Source organism: Rhea pennata, chromosome 2, assembly GCF_028389875.1.
Source record: "Rhea pennata isolate bPtePen1 chromosome 2, bPtePen1.pri, whole genome shotgun sequence".
NCBI lineage: Eukaryota > Metazoa > Chordata > Aves > Rheiformes > Rheidae > Rhea > Rhea pennata.
Window position 1 is genome coordinate 122,842,013 of NC_084664.1, and position 25,180 is coordinate 122,867,192.

At 36.4% G+C, this 25,180-nt stretch overlaps 1 protein-coding gene across 2 annotated transcripts in view; it reads left to right on the forward strand.

Annotated features, from left to right (window-relative positions):
• Positions 1–24,949, forward strand: part of JPH1 (junctophilin 1) — a 90,155-nt gene extending 65,206 nt beyond the window's left edge. The window contains exons 4-6 of one of the 2 annotated variants that reach the window (XM_062570269.1): positions 12,617–13,278; positions 22,118–22,213; positions 22,388–24,949. In XM_062570269.1, the coding sequence (XP_062426253.1) occupies positions 12,617–13,278; positions 22,118–22,198 (743 nt within the window). In that variant the 3' untranslated portion in view covers positions 22,199–22,213; positions 22,388–24,949. The remainder of the gene's footprint in view (positions 1–12,616; positions 13,279–22,117; positions 22,214–22,387) is intronic. The other variant, XM_062570268.1, reaches the window with a different exon arrangement.
• Positions 24,950–25,180: the final 231 nt, after the last annotated feature.

A 25,180-nucleotide genomic window follows, 5' to 3' on the forward strand; every position in this document is an offset into this window, starting at 1 on the left:
TCTAGTTATATCCATATTACAAATTTTGCACATGTATGTCATGCAGATATAAATCACACAAAGGTAAAATCAGTTGTTTGGTAAAATACATATATTGTGCATCTTCTCTGTTTAGAATTTTACTGGCATTCTGCAGGCAGAAGAAATGCTGAGGTCTAGAATGCAAGACCTGTGTTCATATCATAGGCTGAGCTTTTTTATTAGTGGAAAAATGTTCAGAGAGAAACAGCATAGGCTTTATTTCTTTTTCTGATAAGGATTTTAAAAGAGCCAAAAGTTATAAGAGCTGTGGCAAAAAATGTCACTTGGTTATTAAATTCACTAAAGAACAATACTATTGAGGATGCATTTAGCAAGAAAAGCACTTGACAGCTGTGAATGATAGTATTTTTCTTGTCCTAAAATTTCTAAATCCTGTAACTTTGTGATTGTTTAAAGTTGTTTAGTGGAAATGATTGCAGTTTTAGTCTGAAATTGATTAATCCAAAACAGTAGAGCACTACTGTAATTTCATTGATTTTAATATCTACTAAATCTGCATATGTGGACAGATAGACTAGGAGCTTGAGGGTTGATTTGCATAAGAAATTTTATGTAAAAATGTTTTCAGTATATGATATGAAGTCCTGTAAAAACAGTCAAATGCAAGGAAGGAAAACTTGTTTGTAGCCCAAAAGACAGTGTATATAACTTTGATAGTCTACTACCAGTGTCTCACTGTGCAATGAGGTACTTATATTAAAAGTTTTGACATGAGATGGAAAGGGAAATTCATGACTCTTTTCAAGAGGAATATATTAAAAAGCAATAAATATCACAAGTCATTAATATTTTGTTTTTTGCATAGAGCATGATAGCCAAATCAATTTCGGTTTTGATCCTAAATTTAATGAAATGTCATGTTTTCTCCTGTTATGCTAAAAGACATGACAGCTAATAATTTATAATGTTTTAGAAAAAAGAGAATCGAGTGTGTTTAGATAGTTTTCCTGTCTGTACCAATATTCTTATCTGAGGTTGCTGATGGAAAAAAATAATAAGTGGTAATTGAAAAATAGCAAGGAAGGAGAAGCCTAATGAAATGATATGGAAATTAGTAGTCATCGAAGTCTTCACTAATGAATAACCAAATATTATTGATGATATGTTGAATACTTCTATATTACAGCAAACAGTATATTATTTACACTAGCGGGTATTAGTGACATGGTTTGTCGCAAACAGAAGTTGGAACGCAGAAAAACAAAGTCCCCAGTAAAGTCACCACATATAATTCCACATAGAAAGCCAGTGCTATCATTTACACCAATGATTGCTCAGCAAATGCAAGGTAGTTCACAAGAGTGAAAGGGAATCATCAGACTTAGTTTATAATGGAAAGCTGTGACTTGCTCCTTAGGAGTGCTACAAGAAGGCCTTAGGGCTTACAGAACTCAGCCAGCTGGAGAAGAGATGTGGACAGGCTCCTATGGAGGTCAGTCGCCAAAATCCCATGGAGTAGGATCATAACCAGCCACTTGAAATGTGATATGGCAGCAGTAGTTAATACTATTTCAGGCTATGTACACAGAAGCAGCAAGGACGAGCATGGACAAGGAAGGTAACGGGCCCTTGTCTGCATGACCTCAGTGACACTGAACCTGAAATGCTATGTATAACTTGGGGCATCTTCTAACAAGAAAGATATGGATGTGCTGGGAGAAATGTTAAGAAATGTGATTATTCTGCGTAAAGGTGGATAATACACCATGTTAACAGACTCTTAAGGTGTATATATAATTCATCTGCTCAGAGGGTATGCAGTTGTAATGAATGTAGAATTACAGCCTTTCGCTTCTGCCCATCCTCTGTGTGGTTGATATAAAGGAGCTTAAAGAACAGCAATGCTGCAGTTAGCATTTGCTAAATTGTCCAGTGGATTTTTTCCAGTTCTTCAGAGAGAGGTAAACATGAACAAAGGTTCATGTAGTCTTCTTAAGAACAACAATAAAAGGTACACTGACCTTATACTTGAGAGTCTCCCTCATTCCCCGGTGCAGACCATCTGAAGTAAAGGGAGATATTTTTTCCTATAAAGGCTTCCAACGTTTTATGGATCCTGAAAACTTCTCTGAGTTATCTGATATTAAGCAGCCTGCAGGCTCAGAAACATTCAAGTAGTTTACAGTACATGCATGTTATTTAGCTGGGAGTGGTTAAATTAAGTGCAACGTCAGTATATTACTTAGCCTGGAAAAATGAAGCCTATCCTAAATACAACAGCCATATGCCAACACCATATAATCTTATCAAGGTCATATTCATCAGAGCTAACGTAAGTAAAGAAAGCAGTGCAGTAATTAAGATTGCTACTCATAAACTATTTCTTTGTCCATAAGCTGATGTCCCAGTGAAGTGTTATGGAGAGTCATGTCACGCTCAGTATTGTCACTTAGATGGGATAAATCTGTTTAATTTTTCTATTGGTAATGAATCCAAAATTATAAGGGCCTATACATCCTAATTTAGTATGCAAATAAAATTATGAATCATAGAATCAGTAAGGTTGGAAGGGACCTCTGGAGATCATCTACTCCAACCTCCCTGCTCAGCAGGGTCACCTAAAGCATGTTAGACAGGGTTGCATCCAGGCGGGCCTTGAAGATCTCCAGAGAAGGAGACTCTCTGGGCACCTGTTCCAGTGCTCTGTCACTCTCACAGTGAAGAAATTCCCCCTCATGTTCAGGCTGTTTGTCCCTGTCCCCCTGACACCCTCCCTTCAGGTACTTGTACACATTGATAAGATCCCCCCTCAGTCTTCTCTTCCCCAGGCTGAAGAGGCCCAGCTCCCGCAGCCCTTCCTCATAGGGCAGGTGCTCCAGCCCTCTGATCATCTTCATAGCCCTACGCTGGACTCTCTCCAGCAGCTCCATGTCTCTCTTGTCCTGGGGAGCCCAGAACTGGACACAGTACTCAAGATGAGGCCTCCCCAGGACTGTGTAGAGGGGCAGGATCACCTCGCTCGACCTGCTGGCAACACTCTTCCTAATGCAGCCCAGGATACCATTGGCCTTCCTGGCCACAAGGGCACATTGCAGGCTCATGGTCAACTTGTCACCCACCAGCACTCCCAGGTCCTTCTCTGCAGAGCTGCTGTCCAGAAGGTCAACTCCCAGCTGGGGGACTGGTGCCTAGGGTTATTTTCCCCTAGGCGCAGGACTCTCCACTTGCTCTTGTTGAACCTCATGAGGTTCCTCTCCACCCAACTCTCCAGCCTGTCCAGGTCTGTACTTCAGTCACCTACAAAAAGAATCACAGAAATAGAGCAAAGATTGAACTCAGAGTCAGAATAAATTCCCAGTCAATTCAGAATAAGTAAAATGTTCTTACTTAATGTTGACTGCAGGATTTTTGTGCTTCACTAGTCTATTCTTTCCTCAGATCTTTCAGTGTGTATACATCTGCCCCATAAAGATGCATTTAGAAACTTTTGAGGAAGAAAGCTTAATTTTTAAGGATTCTTTGGACCTGTAATTTTTTTTATTATTTATGCAAAATTGTTGAAAATACGAAATACAAAATGAAAAAGAATTGCATTAAAGCTTTTGGGTTTTCATCCTACTGTTAGAACGCCAAGTTTGTGATTTTGCATTTTGTGGAAGTCCATTTCCATTTTTGTTAACATTCGTGTGTCTATCAAGTCCTTGTGCTTGGGCAGAGCTTTCACTATTTTCAAGAAGTTCTTCCAGTTTTGTGAGTTAACATGTCATACGCTTTTCAACAAATGTCTGTTTAATTTTAGAATCATGTTCTCTTCATGAAATACAGAAAGACTAACAGTAAAGTAGTCTGTTCACAGGCTATACCAATAGCTCTGTTGAGCAGTGTAAACATCAGAGCAGAATAAGGAGAGAGGCTTAAGGACTGGCTTTGGATTTGGTCAAGTAAGTGTGGGTGTGTGCCAGTAAATAAGTAACTGAGCACTCTAGGTCTTTGACTAGTCTGTGACAGCAGGTGTTTGATGTGGGTTTGCTGAAAGGCCCATTGTTTACGCTGAGTTAAAACAGAAAAATAATGTACTGGCATTTTAAAGATGCTATATACATTAGCGATATTACTTGGAAGTTGTTTATGATACTGCACAAAACTGTTTCCTAGACAGAGGTGGAGAAGGTAGTTGAGTGGGCAACCTTGATTCACAGGAATTCTTATTAGGAACTAAATGTGGTGAAATACTTATACTTAGGGTTCTTATATGAGACACGCAGTAATCAATTTCTCCCTGTAATTAACTGTTGTACGAGCTTATCTTTAATGAGAAGTGAAAGCTGCATTTAAGGCTGCATTAAAATCTGCTTGTATTTAGTGGGGCTACCTTTCAAAGTTAGCTCTAGGTGCAAGATTTGTGTATTTTGACATTTACACTGCTGAATATTGTGGCTTTATCAGATTGTAGCAATAGCATAAGATCACATTGTGTGCTATCTTTGTATTATATTTTTAGTCACTTCAGTAATACATGGTTTGAAGGACAGCAGGCTGCCAGGTCAAATCACAACAGTCTCATAAAATAAATACATGTAGGCATCATCCTACATGACGTTCATGGGTCCAGTGAGTGAGTAACTGTTGGCACATACTAATTTCCCTGTTGCTTCCAATGCAATAGGAGAAGAAAGCCTACCAAAGCAGTGCTTAAAGAAGCATCAGTGTTAGCAACAGATTTAGAATCCCTCACAATCTAACCTGGAGAAATTTTCATCAAAAGGAAGGCATTTTCAAGGGAGGAGGAGGAAGTGAGCTGGGATTGAAGGGAAACCCAGAAAGGTTGCAAAGTATTCCAAATAGTAGACATTGTTTCAGGGTATATTTTACATTATGTGAAACATGCTCTTCTCCTTCATCTTTTCCTTGTAGTTTGCTTTCGTAGGTAACCACGGTACTTCCATGCTAGTGTTAGTAAGTCGGGAGGGGGGGAGTATTGTAAGGCAGCCAAGTAGAATTTTAAAACTAATCCAGACAAGATTTTAATTTGCCACTCACTAGGGAAGCTGCTTACTAGCATTTAAAATGCTGATTGTACCTCACCAAAATGCAGTTGCCATCAGAGACTGAAAATTAAAACAGGAATCATCTAAACCTGAGTTTCCTGTAAACCTCAACAGGTCATCTCAACCATCCCTTCCATTTCAGTTCTCCTCTCTTTTGTGTTCTGCTTTATTTTTAAACTTCAGCAAATGTATGATTTAATTCTGTAAAGCATTCTCAAGTACCATGAAGGAAAACCATGATTCCAGCTGGCATAACCAACTCTAGATGCTGCCAAAACAGGGCAACATGGCCTACATATGTCATTTTGAATTAAAGAATTATTAAATAACAAATTTATGCATTACTGGGAGTAGAACATCACTTACTAGGGGAATCCCACCGCCAACTTGGCTAACAAGTCAGTTCTGGCTGTCTTGCTGTCTGGCTTCAGAAATCTTAGCTACCTTGCTGCACGCTGACCCAACCATGAAACAGCTGCACTGATTCATGTCCAGTTTAATGGGGCAGTATATCCATCAGAAGGGTACTGTAGACATCTGAAGTGATCACATATTAAACTACCATATCTAAAACAGACAGAACCTCTCTCTCAGAGCTCTTGCCTCTTTAATCACATTGGATTATATTCATAAATTTTTCTATAGCTATAGCCTAGCCCATTAATATCCAGCTCCATTCAGTCCCTGTTCAGTCTGCCAAGATGGCTGACAGGGCTGCCAAAAGTTACTAAAACCGTAGCCATAGTTATGCTTCGCTGAGTTCATCAACACATTTTACACATGACATTGCACAGCCATCCATTCATTTGGGCTGAATTCAGGCCAGCAGCCTAGCAGTTAAAAGCTTTTTTTCCTGTTACCAATGTAACCTTTGGAAAAACAATAAAACAAAGGAGGTCCTAGCAATGTTAATTATAGCTCTTCCCCTCCCTGCACACTCGCATCCACAATGAAGTAATAACAAAAAAAAATCCTTCTAAGGTTTACTCAATATAGTTATTTACAGTTTCATAATGACTCATTTAAGTGCTTCTTCTAACAGACTGATGAACAATTATTTTTATTTCTTTCACCTGTAGTTACCATCCTCAATGCTGAGGAATAATTATATACTGGATATCCTATCCTGAAAAGCCGTAACATAAGAAATTCATTTTCAAGTCAGTGAAAATCCAAAATACTCAAGTATTTTGGATGCTTGCAGGAAAATAGATCCTTCAATACCCTCAAACATGTTGCCAGACTTTCAGTGTTTTATAAATGTTCATCAGAGTAGCAAATAAATCTTACTGTGAGCATAGGTATTATTGCCAGCTGTGGTACTTAAGAAAACCATTGATCACATCACAACATAAAAAACCATGTGGTTTTTACTTGCTTATTTCTCAAGCAGTATTTAGCAATCTGTAGTACCAACACTAAATTATTTTCCTTTTTTCAGTACAGCCTTCAGTCAGTGCTTCAACAATATCATATCCTTGTTTTGTGCTAGGATATGAAATGCAACAAGAAACATGTGCTACCCTATTCAGTCTTTACTATTTCCATCTCTCAAACCCAAAGGAAAGTAATGATTGAGTTCTACTTCGGTAAACAGTTTTCAGTTACTCCAGGAAGGTGACATTTATGAAAGCACATGACAAACCTAAGGCCAAACTGCTATGTTGGCTTCTGGTTACTCAGAAAACTTGCATTCCATTCCTAGTTTTGACAAAGACATCTTGTGCAATTTTAGGCTATCACTTTACCAAGGGTTTCGCAGAGTTTTAAACATAACAGTACTTTATTGACAACTCACCACTGAATTCAGGGGGATTACTGAGAAGAAATATGTGCTTTGGGGTATGATTCCCTTTGTTTTAATTCCCCCATCTGTGAAATGGGCTATTGGTCTAATCTTTTCATTGTCTTTGGTCTTGCACTTCTAAATTGCGAAGTTTTCAGATCAGGAATTCTCTGTCTTTTATAGAAGTGGTATTCAGGAGCTTAGTAAAATGGGACTTTCGTCTTTTTGTAGCTGAGGCATTTGTTAACATGAATACCATTGATGATTTGTACTGAAGTTTGCCTATAGACTGCACTATCCTGACTAAGCACCTAGTTTAGATCATGTCACCGTTACCCAGCAGGTGATCAGGTAAATTTTGCAGTGAAGACTGATTTTTTTTCTACTAAAAAGGTATAATTGGAAACAAAACTAGGGAGTGAAGTACCTGCTTTCAGGACAGAATGTATCTATTAGTATGACATAAATTTTCTTGTTGGCATGAAATTTAATCATAATGACGTTCATTACCTAGGAATTAAATGTGTTAGGTCAAGACACAGCTATTGTTATCAGTAAACTTTTTATATAGCACTAAATTTAGCTTAGTTACATCACATAATGCGCACTCTAGTTTAAAAGACAGAAATAGGTGCATGCTTACCTAATAATTACTTCTTATGTTCCTTGAAATTGAATTGCATACTTTCAGCCTTGACTGTGCTTTAAATATTATATTCCGGAGCCTGCTGTATGGTATTGCCATTTTTTGCCTTAAGACCTTTGCTAACACTTCCATTAGGCAATGCGAGTTTTTCTTGAATATTTAGAGTGGTACAATTCGGGGGAGAAAGGAGTGGAAAAATATTATAAATAAATTATAAAACATTTATGACATTATTGATGAAGTATTTATTTTTTTCTTAAAGAGAAGCTTTTTTTAACATCATAAAAATTGCATAGATGATTTTTTTAATGTAATGTAAAATTGCACAGAGGAAGAGAATGTATTTCAATGTATTAAGAAGGTGTATTTTCTTTGCCATGTTTTTCATTTTCCTCTGAAAAACAGATAGAAGAAAAACAAAGTTAGTCTCTAGGGTAAAGAGCACATCAACCTCTACATTTTAAATAGAATTATGCAAGTTATTGTGATATAATTAAACAAAATCTCTTAGGAAATGCTAGTTAATTCCCAAATTAGAACTTTTGCACATAATCACAACAGCTTGCATCCAAACCACTTTTTAGTGATTTAAAGATTATGAGTAGGCCTTCCCAAACAGAAGAAGGAAAGGGGAAAGGAAGGCCCTCATCTCTTGTGCAAGAGCCAACTAGTTTACAGCTGAGAGTGCCATTTCACCAAAGGAACTGGAGGTACTCAGGTGAAAGGGCTGTGCTATACCCTGTGTTTACCTACAGGGTCTTACAGGAACCTACTTCAGCTGGCTGGAGCCCAGGCTTAGTTCAGAAAAACCTGTTGTCAGAAAAACCTTTTGCCACTCCCAGCCCGAGACCTCATGACTTAATGAAGTTTCTCCCAGTAGTCCCTCTAAGAAGGAATGCATTTGGCACTGTAAAAATTTTTCCATGGAAATTGTTTCTTGATATCAGCAGAATTCAACTGTGTTAAATAGTTTTAGTTCAGGGAACTTCTAAACATGAGTATCTGCTACATAATATCTTCTTGCAAGTGGGCCAAATAAGAAGTTCATAGTTGTGCAGGAGTGCGTGGAAAGTCACAAGAGACTAGCTTACAGTGGATTAACACTTCAAGAATAACTGAAAATAGTATTGTTGTATTGAAAATGTACTATATTCTAGTACATTTTACTTTATATAGTATGATTTTCAATACACTAGTATAATATTTTAATTCCGTAGAGTACTACAGAACTACCATATTACTGAACAGAAACAGAAAACTATAGAAGTGGATTACTTGAGTTTTCTTGGATTACTTGAAAATGCATTGTCTTGCAGCCTACTACAAAACATCAGGATTTTTTATTTGGTTATTATGTTATTGTATAAGTCTGTTTTGCCAGTTAAAAGTAGTATTACCTTAATAATTTTGAGAGTATAGGAATCAGTATATTAAAATGAGGAAGAACTCTTTTAAATTGGGGAAATGAGATTTATGGTGAGTTACTGAGGAATTCAGAATTGCTCCTGTAAGGATCACTAGTCCTACTGTAAGGTGCCTTAGGCACCTCTGGAAAAGGCCAAAAACAGTGAAACCAGCTGGTTTGAATAGGCAAGAGTACCACTCACTGCAAGTATTAATAAATATGTATATGTATACCTTTTCCCTCACTATGCTAGATGCATTCTGCCATCCCTCTTGAGCTTCAGACTTTCAGTCCCAAGCTGATAAGGCAGAAGGTCTCTTCTCAGCTTTCTCGGGACTCAGGCTGCATTTATACTACCTTGTAAGATGACATTTTGGGACACTGCTTCAGTCACAATCCTGAAATGGCCCCATGCTGACAATATATATACCTCACTAGGCCATGGGGAAAAGCATGCAGCTGTCACCTCTCAAAAAATGCTGTGGCAGAACCAAGGCACCCTTCTCTTCTCATTTACAGGTTTGACCATGCTGTCAGCTCACTTACTGGAGACCTTCCAGTAGGAAGGACATGTTGCACAAGAACTCCACATGAAGTAAATTGTAGCTTTGGAAGAACTATGAGTGTGCTCAGACACGCCAACTCACTACAGTATCCAACTCCACACACACATATTCACACACATGTACAGAGTCCTTTGGCTTTCAGAGACTATTTCCCTAACTGCTAGTTAGCTCACACTTTAATGGTGCCATCCCACTACAGACGTCATGATGACTGTAGGGACCAAAACTGGCCCATATCTAACCTTTAGCTAGCAGAAGCGATCATCTTTGAGGAGTCAGTAGCAAGGCCAGAAGTCAGCATAAAAAAAACACGAGTTCATCTGCAAAGAAAGCTTATCTTTACTTGTTTATAAAACATTTCTTGGGCCTGCCTTCCAGACTGAGTTTTTAGGCATTCTCAGAAATATCATGTATAGGAGGAGTATATCTGCCGATTGCTTGGACTAGAAACTAGTTAACAGAACTCCATATTTATTACTGAGACAGATATCTGACCTTTCTTCCCACCCTCAGACCCTGTTCTGTCCCTCATTAAGAACTGTTAGCTGAGCCATCTTCTAGGATCAAATGTTAGTGACTCCCTTTGCAAATTCCTGTAGCCCTGTTTCCTTTATCTTCATGCAGTAGGGTAGTCTTATGCTAAAGAAAAAGAAAGTCTGTTGCCATGTCTCCCTTTCTTGGACAATGCCTCTAATGAAAGGGGTGTGGTAAATCCTGACAAGGGTTCTTCGTCCTCAGAAAGCTATGGGAACTGTGTTTCTGCTTGGAATCAGTGATTCAGACAGGTGAATAAGCTGATTGTACTGAATACAGTGAACAAATACTAAGAAATACCTTGGACAATCTCCAAAGCTAACTTCAGCATAGAGCCAAGAATTGAAGTGTTGGAAAGACCTGCCTGGCAAGATTGGAGGCAAGGGATATATCTCTATTAGCTATATGTGGTCTGTTTTTTTTGATGGAATTTCTGTGTTACATTAAGGCAATTGCTGAATATCTGAACAGACATCCTCAGACTTGACTTAGAGCAGATGGCTATGGCGTTCCATGGTGTGGTTCAGTGTCGAGTATTGCCAAATACCCAGTACAAATATGGCACTATTAACCTGCCAACAATTAATTTCTGCTGCAGTTAGAGATTTTTTGTTTTGTTTTGTTTTGTTTCTTGTTTTGTTTTGTTTTAAGAATGCCTTGCTACAGAGAGTCCATGCAGTTTGGGTGCCATCTGAGCAGCCTAGAGGCATTACAAGGCTGAAGAGAAGGTATTTCAAATAGGGGCGCTCTCACTGCAACAGTCATAATGAGTACTCTAACAGATGAAGGTAGATGTGTCCATAATAAAGAGTTACTGCAATTTAAGAGCTTCATGGCTTGCTCTTAATGGTTAGTCTGGGCTCTTTTAGCTACCTTTTTCTGTTTACAGCCCTCATTTGTCCTATGTGGGGAAAAAAAAAGAGTAGAAACCTAAAGTTTCTATGGATTAAAAATATTTCAGCCTTTAAAAAAACCTCAGCATTATCCTATGCATGTTAGAGGAGAGGAAAGAAAATTCCCTACATAATGGAGAATTTTAAGCATTATTACTGTAACTTCATATACGACAACTTCCAGTTCGTGTTGTTTTGCTTCTCCCTTTTACTGGAAAAGTTATAAAATGCTATAAGAACCAATGCTTTAGTGCTTTAGGCTTAGCTCCTCAAACATCACATGAAGAACAAATCCAGGCTTGTCTGAAATGATGCAGTCTTCTGTCTCAACAACTCCCTATTTCCATTCCTGGCTTTCAAAGATACTAAAAACCTTGTGATTTTTGCCCAGAACAGATTCCATGCCAAGTAATTCTCATTCTCAGCAATACTTGCTTATCGGATGACTCAATAGCTTCCCAAAACTTCATGCTGCTCCTTCTTCCTTCCTCTCATCTCAGCACTGCGTAATGATGTATTTCTGACATCTGTAAAAACACTGTATCTACCTAACACAGCTAGAGCTGCCTAAACTGAAAAGCAGAAAAAGGAGTACAGTCACTCTTCTCTGGGCACAAAATTTCTCCGTAACATAAAACACAAATAAGCCTCAGTTACAGAAGATGAAAAATCAAAGGAAAATAGCAGGATTAGCAAAGTTAGAAATGTGGAACAGTTGCTGTGTATTTGGCAGAAGTCATTGTTGAAAAAGACATGTAGAAAGAGTTGACCTTTTTTTTGTCTCTTGCTTCTAACTTCTCACAGAAGCTCATCTTGGAATCTGGGATGTAGATTCTAGTAAGAAATGTAGAAAATGCTGTACATGATACAGGCAGTTTTACAGTAATTTTGTTTCTTCAACAGAGTATTCTCTCGCATCTTAGCATTGAACTGTTAAATCAAACAAAAACCTGGAGCAAAGCATCTCAGTCAACTTGTCTTGCTGTGAAGAACTGTGTTAAAATGCATCCTGGTAACTGAGTCCTCAGTAATTGTCAATGTGCTCCCGGGTGTCTAGCCAGGATTTTGGGAAAGATGGTCTTCATACTGTTGTTTCTCTATAAGTATTTCCCTAGTGAATGTGAGAGAATATGTCTGTCTTTCCAGTTTCTAAGCAGGATTGCATTATAGATGAGAGTAGTTAACTTAAGTTTTTGTATGCCAAGTGTTTGAATTAGAAAGACAAAGTCAGCATCTGAGAATATAAGGCTTGCAAGTATGCATATAAGACAGGCTGACCATGCATTTAGGAGTAAAAAAAGTGATTCAAGGCCTATTCCCTGCAGATTATAAGGGCAGAAGTGAGATTTCATTCTGATTATTAAATAATTCTTTGCCAATCAGATGGTGGAAGTTAAATAAAATGCAATGATTAAGCAGAGCACACCTCTCAGAAGAAAAAATAATGACATACTTATGCTAAATGAGTCTTCATTCACTCATACTTCATTCAGAGACAATTTTTATACTATGACCCTTTGCAAAGCTGAGAAAGACAAAGCAATCAAACCAAAGTAAGCGTGCCAACAAATACTAAAAATTAAAGTTACTTCAACTATTGAGTGAATTTGAAAAAAATCAGCATAATGTTCGTGAATTTTTGTTACCCTCTCTCGCCATGTTAGCAGGCTGGACCAGTCTGACATCCTAATGCAATAATTTTACTGTTAAATCTTACTTATTTTTAATTATAATTTTTTTATTACACTATTTTCAGGCCCTGATTATATCAAACAAAAATTTCAAGAAGGAGTGGAGATGAAAGAAAAATCTGAAGAAAAAGTCCAGGAAAAACCACCTACCCCAAAAGAGTCACCTCACTTTTATCGAAAAGGTACTACACCCCCCCGGACCCCAGAAGCAAGTCCAAGGCATAGTCCTCCTCTTTCTTCTGAGCCTTCCCCTTCAAAACATCTGAAAAGGCAAAGCTCCACTTCTGGGGCAAGACTTAGTCAAGAAAAAAAGCTTTTAGCCACTGAGAGTGTAACACCCACCATTAACAAGCCTTTATATTCAAAAGCACCAGTGAAGGAGGAAATAGCTGTGAAACATCAGCCAAAGTTTTCAGCCCATCACAATCCCATCAGCCCAGAAAATGGGGAGCTGCATGATCACTACCATGGTTATTATGTAAAAATGAATCCAGCAGTGCTTCCACAGGAGCTCAGGGAAGAAGATGAATATGCCAACCCATCACCATCAGCACTTGCACGAATACCACCCTCACAGAAGCCAAGTCCTGCCAGATCTGGGGGTAAGCCAGATGCCAAAGAAAACAAATCTGACACAAAAATTAAGAAAACAGAATTTACTGCACCAAAGAACCCAGCTAATAATACATCTCTTTCACCAGTGGAAAATGAAGTGGAAAACAGCTCGGTAAGTACTACAAGAAACCTTTTCACTTTCAATGCCTTTTTGCCTCCTATTGTCAAGCTTTGCAACCGATAGAAAGGCACAGCTCATACCTCCATCCAAATTTCATCTGATTGTGGTCTGCTAGAGAGAACCCACTTCACTGAACTGGAGCGAAAAACAAACATTCCTGTCTTTAGTATTATCCTTTCTTAATATGAGGAAGGGACGTTGGTAGCCAGATATTGTCAGACTTTTGAAATACAAATCCTTATTGTATCTATAAGGACAAGACTATTATACACCCCTCCGAAGTGTATTAGCATATGTATATATATGTGTGTGTGTAGATATGAATATATAAATATATATGCGTATATATATTTATATATAATATATAAAAATATATGTATATATGTATACATATACATACACACACATGCTCGTTTTTTCCTCAAAACAATGTTTGTTGTACTTCAGTGGATAAGTGGGCAATAATAGTAGTTTAACAGCTAGGCTCCTGTAATGATACAGAAGTGATGTAATGATATAGAAATAACTGCAGTTATTTCCATCCAAAATAGAAGTTATCATTATTTTCCTTCCAAAAATCCAATTAAAAATAAAATTTAAGTTTTTTCCCCATTGCTGTTTAAAGGGCCATAGGGATTCCCTGATAGCTGTCATCAGGAGCTTTATAACTTGCATATACATAACAAGTACAACTTGAATGTAAATGGAATCAACGCAGGGACTATTATTCATGTGCCTAAGGAAAGATAATTTTGAAAAGCATGAAAATTGCTGATAACGATGAGTGATTCAGTTAAAATGATATAGTATATTCTAGCCCAATCAGCATGCATGGCATTTTTAGAACTTTAGGCCAGTGAATGTCACAGGCCAAACACCCTGGCTTGACACATGAGTTATGTTGTAGATATGTACTGGGGGAGGAGCTGTAAGATGACATCAATACAGACTTTATACAAGTTTTTATTAAAGATTAGCTTTAAATGTAATGTGTTGTCCTCTAGTTATCTTCTGATTCACCGAGGAAATGCCATTTATATTTCTGGTTGTTTAAATGTATATTAAAATTAATTAAAAGCCTTTTCCAAGGTCACTTGAAGGTTAAGCAAGGTCAAAGAGCAGACTCTGAAAAAGAAGTAATTTAGTTAGTAAAGAGCCTTCTCTCTGCAACAGAGACAACTGCATGAACATGTGACAGAGCTCTCTAAAACTGAGCAGCCCAGAAAGCATGACCAGGGGGTGGCTGTTCTCTCTTTTTCCCAATACAAGAACTAGGGAACATCAAATGAAGCTAGCAAGCATCAGATTCAAACCAAAAATACCAAAGGGAAAACAAATACCTGTGGAGAGCCTATCCACAAATGTTGTGAATGCCAGAAGTGTGTTTGGACTGCAGAGGTGAAAAGATGTATTTAAGTAAAAAAGTCCTTTCAGAGCTATGAATACAAAGATACCACCTCTACAGCTCAGGAAGTTCTTAAGCAATAATTTTTGGAGGCTGAAGAGTATTCAGAGAGAAGTATCACTGTATACACTTACTCTGATCTCATTCTCTTCCCTGAATGTCTATATTTGACTGCTGCTGGAGGCAGGACTCTGGCCTTTAGTCTGACCTAATCCAAATATTCTCCTATTTTCATTTTCTACTTCTCTGTATTAACATTGGGCTTTGAAAGCAAGTGTTTTTGCATCAAAATATATACTGATTTAGAATATTTACTTCTAAGAATGTTAGGTTGTTACAATAGCAGGGAAAAAATGTTTTCCTTTTTTGTCAGGAAATAGAGAAGGAAATTTAAAGCTGTTCATTCAGATCACTGTGAATCTCAATCTCGTTATTACTTAGAAATATCAGAATTATCAGTAGTCTTGGAAAAAAAGGAGAAACAACTAATAAGCATTCCTCTTCTATGCTAGAAAAAAAGCCAGGTCTGATGATGTCAAAATTACTTCCAGGCCAAGAGAAACTCAGGAAAATATTAGTTGTAGATCCTAGAGTTAACCTCTAGCAAATCAGGAGGTCTAGATAATTTGATAATGTTTCTTTTTTTAATAAGCATTGTTTCTCTGAAACATTTTTGGTACTCCAGGAAAAAAATAATAATGTGTTATTATTTAGATGGAATAAAAATATGACCCTATTAATGAGATCCCACTAGCTCTAATCCCTGTAGCACTGACCTCAAGTGAAACAGTTGAACAACTGATACCAAACTTCATTAATAAAGAATTTAAAAATAAAGAACTATAAAAAGTTCCATCCAATGTGTGTTATAAAAGATAAATCTTGTCAAACTAGCTTTGCATCTTTAGATGACAGAGGAAATCAGGTGAAGAAGGTTATTTTATTTGCTTATACATAGCTATTTATTTTGACAAGGGATCTAGAGTAATGCAAAGGCCAGATGTCACATTAAAATCATTGTTAAAGGCTGACCCATCATGCTCAAAAATAAAAGGAAAAACATCAGTAATTTGGTATTATTCCGATGTGGTCCTTTTAGACTAATTCTATAGTGCTATGTTACTGACATGCTTATTAGTCACATGGAAAAAGACTTAAAAGTGTTACCCATAAAGTTTGCAGAAAGACAGAGAAACACGGAGATTGATAAATAATGAAGACAACAGATCACCAATACAGACTGATCCAAGTCACTTGTTAAGAAGCATGGAAGTATAATTATCCATGTTTCAGCACAGCTAAATTAAGCTCATATACTGAAACACAGTTAATGCACCCTGAACATGCAGGATGGGAACCGGAAGAGGATGGTGGATCAAGAGACAAGAGAGGCGACTGAACGTGGGTTCCCAGTCTGCTGCTGCCAGCAGAAGAGTTAATATAAAACTTAGATTTGCCAGGAGTGCATGGTAATCTATTTTATCTGTTTTTGGCACTGGTGCTACCACTTCTGGAATAAAATATAATGTCCATAAATCGAATAGGACATTTAAAGAGAAAAAAAAAAAACCTTAAGAGAAAGTTCCAAAGAGCTACAAGAAGGACTAGAATGTATCTTCAGGTTCAACGGAGGTTCAACACACAAAATCTGTTTGACACATTAAAACACATTCTGTAAATACACTTGATAAAATAATTTCTCAAGCTAACAGGCAAATGTATAAGAAGAACTAGTAACTGAAAGTTAAAGTTGGATAACTTTAGGTTAAAAGTCTTGTTTGAAGCTGTTATAATGAGATCGGTTAATGTAACATCAGTTTTTATAGGAGCCATTCCGGAGTAGTTTGATAATGAACATTTTTCCAAAATGGTACCCTGTAGTTCAGCAGGAATATACTCAGGGAAGTTTTATGTGCAGATCAGACTATTGTTGACAATAGTTTTCAAATCTGCAGATCTGTATTACAGCTGATATCAGCCCTTTAACCTTTCAAACCTCACAGATATAAGTTAATTCTACCTTGGGTAACACAAAGCTGCCAGGCTTGTAAATGTCAAGTGATCACACACATAATTTTGGTCTAAATTGGAATTTTTATTCAGCTCTGATGGAAGTAAGTGGGGAGAAACTTTCCCTGTTATTCCTACATTCCATCCAAACTGAATCGTGGTTGGGAGCAGGGGAGTCTGTGTCTTAACAAACCAGGTAGGGCACCTAAACAGCAGTGAACTGGCCTTCCAGAACAATCAGTATGAACCCTGAGCTTGTAGCCTCTTTTCAGGATAGGTAGAGGAGTAATAAGTAACTGTACGTCAGCTACTGCTTGTTTACTGCTATGACAGGTCATCTGGAATGGTCCCTGTGCTTCCTTTGGAGCACGCTAATTGCATTCTCTTTTTATCAGCACATCAGAAGGAAGGAAGTTAGATCTTAGAAACTCATTCTTACTATAAGGGCATTTTAAGAGATATGTAGATGTATGTATTTTTTTCATATATTTTTTCTCTAGATGTCTGTATATTTTTCTGATAGAATAAATTTTCTACATGCTTGCGTATTTAACATCCTAAAATGATTAAAGCATTAAAGAGTGGCCTACTGGCCTAGCACATAGAAGGAAGGACTTCGTACAGAATGACTGTTAACACTGCCTGAAGATTATTCTTTTTAATTTTCAGTATCGCCTTTCAAATTCAGAAAAACAGTAGCATGTTCTGAAATACTCCTGGACTGAGGTCAATAGGAAGTTGGAGTTACCCCGTGACTAAGTTAAGACTGCACAATAATTGAAGAGAAATCTATTTAATGTATTTTTTTTTTTTTTATCCTAAACAGTACTGAGTGTTAGGAGATTTCAGAATTCTAGGGCTATATTAAGGAATTCTATTGTTTTAGCCTCTAATTTTAATTGCTTTATATTCATCCTGAAAAATATTTTTATTGTAGTTTTGAAAGTAAATCTGTCTGATCTTTCATAGAGGTTTAAAATTAAAAAAAAATGTTAGGAAAAAGCATGGAAAGGGAGTAAGAGAGCATAATTTTGGAATGCAAAAAATTGATATATAACATCTATGAGCATTTCATTAGATTATCTGAAACTGCTGTATAAAACTGTGCTGTGCTTTTTCTTGATTTCCAGTGAGAATACATTAAGAAAACAGATACATAACATATTATTTTTAGTTCTTTCTTCTAATTCAAAACTATTTCTCACGTCTGAATGAAACGCACCCTTATATTTGAATTTACATTAGGAACATTGAACAACTTTAATTGTGGAAAAGTCTTCAACAGCTATTACAGTAATAAAATGGAGGTTTCGTATTTTCTGTAAGTCTTCTACATCCATAAGAATGTAGTTGAAAAATGTTCACACAATAAGTTAGTGATAAGAGTATTCATTGTCTAAGTATCCCTATTTCTGTCATTATACTTGAAAAGCATCAGCAAATACTTAAGCCTACACTGCACAGAAAATATATGTATTTCTCTTATTTGCTATAATGCATACACAAACAACTGTTCAAAAATAAAAAGTTTGGAATCATTTCAGTGTTCGTAAGAAAGATCCATAGGGACCTGTCATAGTTTCATGAAGGTGAAAACATGCATAAAGGCAGTATAACAGTCGCTGTTTGTCAGCTGCTCCAAAATAGCTCTTTGCACGTAGGCAGTTACCCTAGTAAATGTGAGATAAATCATCCTTTTTTCACTTAGCATTAGGCATCTTCAAATTATCTTGTATTTACTGCAATATAAGGAATGCATAGAGACACTTAGCACAATCCAGTACTAACTATTTCTATTTGCTTGTTAGCAGCCTCTAGACCCCACTGGCAACTTGCATGTTCCATCGTGAATGGGAGATAATTTGAGGTTATCTTGGATTAGAGTAAAAAGTAGGATTGAATCGCAGCTGAAAAAATAATGTTGTAGCATATGTCCATAAGTACACATTTACTTGTCTGATGTCTTGCCTTAGGTCAGGTACTGCACAGGCACTGGTGTTATGTTATATCATCAGGGTTTTTTTTGCAGGTCAAGCATTAAGCCATACAGAATGTTTAGCCGGTTTTCTGCCTGTGTCTAAAATTGTTGCATTGTGCTTCTAGTACTGTTGCATGTAGTATGCTTCTACTATCATCTCTTTCCAGTTAGTATGGGATATTATTACCATGATGCTAGAAAAATAGATCAGTATTAGTCTGATCCTGCAAAACCTCTGTGCAAAAACTTTATGCTAAACTTGGTGAACATTCCTAATGCAAGGGGATTATAAGACTAGTCATCATATTTCTGTGAGACTAGTCATCATATTTCCTGGCACTACATTTTAGGAAATAACTTTTTTCCCTCCCAAATTAAAACCTGATCATATGTTTATATTTTAGCTACATATGGGGTTGGTTTACTAGAGGTTGGAAGAATAGTTTTTAAGACTAGAGTTTTTCTGCTACAGCTTTTTACTGCACCTGCTCTGGTCACTCTTGGACTGTTTGGACTAAATTTGGCTTTTGCTATTTTAAGCCCTTGCAGGACACTAAAGTCTTACTTATCGTAATTTGTCTTAAAGCATTAAATATTCATTTCATAGGTGTCTACAGAATAGGTAATGGTTCATAGTCTAATAACCATGTGTTCTACAAATGTTGTTGGATCATTTTTTAGTATATCAGAAGGTTCTATTTTGAGCTGTTTGAGTTGTAGTCCCAATTTGCCATTCAGCCAAAAGCTGAGTCGCAACTATCAGGATGCTGCTAGGATGTATTTCAGATAATTAATAAGTTCCTGGCTCAGCTGAACTCTGTGGAGTAACTCCCACTAGCTCCAAATTTTCATCCAATAGGAGTAAACCAACTTGATTTCCATGATTATTTTCGAAGATATGAGACATTAGACACCCAAATCCAGCTGAATTATACTAGCATTAGACACCCAAATCCAACTGAATTATACTAGTGTAAAGAACTGATCTCCCTTATAGTTCCTTGCAAATCCTGGCCCAATGTACTTGTCAGATCCGTAGGTGGGATGCTAAACTATAAGGATCTATTGACCTGGTTGTGGTCACACAGAAACAGATGTTGGATCCAGATCTCAATACTTTAATCACAGTACTATCCTCTCTGTTAAAAGATATGTAATATTGATATGTATGTACTATTGATGTTTATCATGCGAGTTTAGGGCAGAGGGATTGCAAAAGAAAAAGTGATTAAATGGAATACATTGTAAGGGTATAAATTTAATGCTGACATTCCAAGATTGAAAAACTTAGAGATTCTCGAATTACCTGTTGTTCCAAGTAAAACATATTTGTTACTCAAAGTCTTCTGTATGGGTGTCATGCATAGATCTCATAGTTTTCAAATTAAGTTGGTGAGAATCATGAGTTCTGAATTTGTTGATGGGAATTTAGATTTCCTTCACGATAGAAAAGCATAGAGGTATTCAAGCTAGCAAAATTACAACTGTAGCAAAAAGAAACAGACGCACTACTACAGCTGAGTTACTTCCCATTCTGTGGTCAGAAGCGTAACCATACGTGGAACTATGCTCTCTTTTGTATGCCTCTATCTTTCCCCAAGTGCCTCATATCTCTTGGTGCATAGCAGCTTGCATGCAATAAGGAAGGAAGGAATATGGTTCTACTTCACTTCTGTGACCTGGTGGTTAAAACATAGCACTAGTAAATGGGAACTGGCATTCACAGTCCCTCTGACTAAGGTGACATGAAGTCCTAGTCCTCAATTACCCAGTGAATATTTTAGACATGCTACTACTAAACAAAAGCAAATGTTGCTGCTAATACCATTACCACTATGTCAAAGTTTGAGTAGCATCCTGATAATCTTACTGTTTGAACTTCAACATCTAGTTCCTCAGAATATTTACAGGTATCTCTGAAGAGATGCCAGGGAAACTCTGTGGCCTGAAATAGAGGTAGCAATTGGATTTAGACTCCCCTAAGTTTTAAGCAGTGCTTGACAGAGCATATTTTGTGACTGGTTCTTGAACAGAACATATTTTGAGACTTAATCAAGAACTTAGCAGCTCATCATCTTAATTGCTGTGTAAAGGCATGTTTTGGAAGAAAGTGTTTCATGGGGCTGTTTCTGGATTAGATCATGTGATATAATAATGACAAATACTATTCAGTAGCTTCCCCATTAAAATACTCTTAAAATTCATAATAGCAAGTTCTTGTATTTTCTCATTCCAGTAATTATATAGCTAATATACCAATCTCATTAAGCATAATGAACTTTTACAAAGTATGCCTCTTACAGAAAGTGAAAAAACAGTGTATAATTTCTAATAAAATATATTCCTTCTTACAGAAACTAGTCATCTTTAACTAGCTCAGAGTATAGTTTTCTGCATAGATTTTTCGTGGTTATTTTTTATGATTTAGAAAAGTATTGCCTAAGTGTGGAGTTCTTCTTTTCAACTTACAGTAAATATGCACTTCAATATATAAGCATATACAAATCTCTGTGGAAATATGTCATAATAAATCAAAGATGTTAAAAGAGGGCAGAAGAATTGAGAATTCCTATCGGTTCAGTGCCTTATTTCAAGTCATTCATCAGGAAGCATCCATGTTATAAAAAATTCCAAAAGGACTTAAAAAATTAAAATGTTTGTTCTCTGGCTTCACAGAAAGACTAAAAATTAAGTAATGATTAAGAGCTAGTTCTCTAAATTTAGCTCTAGCTAGGAAGGGAATGAATACTATGACTTTTCATTTCTTGACAAATTAGCTCTGTAAGGTAAGGATTTATTACCAGCAGGTTTGAAAGTAAATCAAAACAAGTTTTTAATCTTTAATGGAAACATTTCTGTGGATATTAGTGTAGAAGTAACTATCAGATAACCCTTTGGTTATCAAAAGATGGCTTTCCAGTGAGAACACTGACAACTGCATGTTCAATTTTCAATTTAGCTGCATACAAGATATGATCGGGCAAAATCCTTATTCTGTTTTGAAAGATGGTGGAAGCAGAGAAGGAACCTATGTAACGATGATGAGCAGCCCTCCAGCTTTCTAAAAGTAGTTCTTTTTTTTTTGTTATGGTTGGGTTTAAGCTGATGTTTATATTTTGATGGTTGGTTTTCATTCGTACAGTTGTATTTATCAAACAGTTTATCTCAATGTGATTAAGAACAGCACAATAATATGCTCACACCTGTATTTATCCAACTCATTTTTTGCAGAGATGATATTTGGCACACCAGCACACAAAGAATAATGGCTAAGTTTCTTGTTTATCAGGAGCAGAATTTGTATCTTTAATATTTATGTACTCTTTCAGAGCAAGATCCAAAAATAGTAAAGATGGTAAGGTCAGATCCTATTCATTGTTGTGCACTGTATGGAGGATTGCATTCATTTTGACATCTTTATTTTATTTCATTTTCAGGGCCCTAACTCAGTTATGATTGCCCTGGTAATGCTGTTGAATATTGGTCTAGCAATTCTTTTTGTCCATTTTCTAACTTGATTGGAATTAGGAAAGGTAAGAAAGATCTTGTTTCATATAAAGTCACTATATCCACCTCAGTTTAAGACTCCCCACCTCAAATTATAAAGATTTATTTGCATACTTTTAATGTTCCCTACTTTAATTTTAGCTATGCCTGAATGTGATTCAACATAGTTATTTAATTATGTAACTGTTTTGACCCTTCAGTGAAGTCATGACAACTAGTGGTGTTAGCCCACAGTTCCCTGCAGTTGTGTCATCCGCCTTTTAAATGGCACCAGTCAGACTCAGACACAGGGAAGGAGGCTTGCAATTAGGATGGGACGCAAGAAAGATGAAACTTGGAAAATTCAGCCAGGGGCCTGCTCAGTTCTCTGCTGCTGGCTTGTGGCTTTGGGGTCTTCTGAAAGCTGAAGCAAGCAGCCCTGGAAAACGCACAGAGTAATCTGCTGAAGCAGCCCCGCCAGTGAAGTGCGTTGGCTTCTCCATCTGTTCCAGCAGAGTGTGACTAAACTGGAAATGTTCGGAGCTGCACTTTTTGTTGATGGAAGCTAACAGCTGCCTTACTATTTTACCGTCTGATGTTTTTAGTGGGGAGATGGGAAAGCGACTGCCAGAGGAATGTGGTCAGAGGATTCTGTTGCTGTGGAAGTGATTCCAGCGTTCACTCCTATCTCATTAGAAGAAATAGTTAGTAGCATCAGTCACCAGTCTTATTCCATTACCTGCTGCTTTTAACATCTCCTGCAGTGTTCGGGGAGATTGAATTTCATTTGCCTGTGCATGATTCTGTTCATTCGCTGTTTATGAAATTTGATGTATAGCCGTAACATAGTATGTAGGCCAACCTGGAGAAAGTACTGGTTCTGCCTCACAGCAGAAGCAGAAAATAAAGTCATTGCTCTATATTTTTCATTCAAAGATACAGTTCTTAAATTCATTTTCCTAAATCTCAAGAGTCTTTTAAATTTAAGGTTTAGTAAGTAATACACTGTGACCGCAAAATTTAAAACAATTGATACCTTCCTAAAAGCCCTCAAATGCTTGTGCCATTGGCATCAAAATTTTTTGTAATAAAAGAATAAGGATCATAAGGCAGGATCAGCACATTATAAAGAGGAAGTGTAATACCAGAATAATCTAGGACAGACAAGATACAGGGTTTGCATGTTTGGTTGGGGTTTGTTTTTTTGTTTGTTTGTTTTTCCAAAAGTCTGGTGCTGTGGTAATTGGTGATTTGAATTACTATGTTTCATCACTGAGATATTTTGCCAGCAGTTAAAATAAAGTCTTGTCTGAGTGCAAATTAATGCCATGACAGCTAAGCTAGCTAATGCTCATAATAAATTATCATAATATTAAAATACTAGATTTGTGTTGAATACATTCAGGTAGAGCATTTAGAACTGTTAAGTGACTGTTTATCAATTTTATGCCTTCAGTGTCTTTAAAGTCCATTTATAATTTTACCTCAGCATTAAAAAAGCCTCAAAAGTTTTCATTTAGAAAGTTTGTCTTAAGTAGTTTCACAGCCCTTTGTTAAGATGATGTGATCATGTTTCTTTTATGTGTCATTTCACTGTAATTAATGTACCCTATATTAATCAAAAGCATGCTTATTTACTTAAAGTATATGTGGTGTGATCATTTGGAAAGTAAATATTTTAATTTAAAACTACGAAAAGCAAAGGGCTTGTATTATGGTTATTTTTTTCTCTGTTAGAAAATATTTCATACAATATAGTTTTTGAACCTGTTTGTAAACTTTGTAAGTTTTTGCATGGTTTAATGGGCAACATTCTTAATAACTACATTAGCTGCCTCTTCATGCAGCATAGTGAAGTAATATAGGTGTGGACTGAATATTGTGTAGCCAAACAGCTCCAAGCAGGGCAGTAACGCCATGGTGTTTTTTACAGAAGTATGTTGAGAATCCTGTGTTTTGACCAGTGTGGATAAAGAAGAAAGCAGAAAGAGAGCAAATGAAAATAAAACCTGTATATTTATTTTTAAAAAAATTAAAATTCTGTTTTAAATATAGGAAAGTAATTTTTAAATAAGAAAAATTTTAAAAGTAACTGTGTAAGCCTTGACATAATGGACAAAGTGTTCCATCCAATACTGAAATCACCCCATCTCCTTGTCGTGGAGAGATAATTTTGTAACTGACATATTTAATTCCTACTAAATGTTTATTTAAAATACTTTATGCTCTGGAAATAATGGGTAACAAAGCTTATGAAAATCTTTATAAATTTAAGTAAGCATGTTAGTACCATTTATAAATATGTATGATTTATAAGCTTTTTTAAAAACAAAGCTCAAACAAATTGTTGGTATTTTTCTAAAATGTGCACAGCTGTATTTTACATGAAAGGCTATTTATAATTGGTTGTTATACTGTACACTACATTTTGGACAGCACAATGAAGCCTGCCAATGTACTTAATAATGTCATTTTGTCTATTTAAAGTTTATTGCTGTCAAAGAATGAACTCTTTATCTATAAGTTTCTCTATTTATAGTTCTTGAACCCAAAATGTATAATGTACAGTTTTCACAACTGTATTTGCTCTAATAAAAATAAGTTGGTTATTAATAGAGTTTCAGACTAGTTTTTCCAGTTTATTTTTTCCCCGTGGAAAAACAAATCTACCAAATTCAACAAATGAGAAATGAAACCAAGAGAATTAGTGAAGTGCTGGCCTCTTTTAAATCATTGTGAGTTATTGCATTCAACAGAAGTATAAAAAAGATAAAATATATAAAGTTTTCTTGTGTGTCTTCTATATAGGGGTTTTCCGTCTTTTAAAAATATTATCTACAGAAAGGGTGGTTTAATCATCAATCTTCTTTTAATCAGTCACTAAGTGATTTGTCCATGAACACTTTTGTTAGTGAATCAACAACTTTTATAGACCTTCTCAAGTCTTCATAGGTTCAAAATTAACATGAAGATTGTGAGCCAATATTCTACACACACAAAATTCACCACTACGA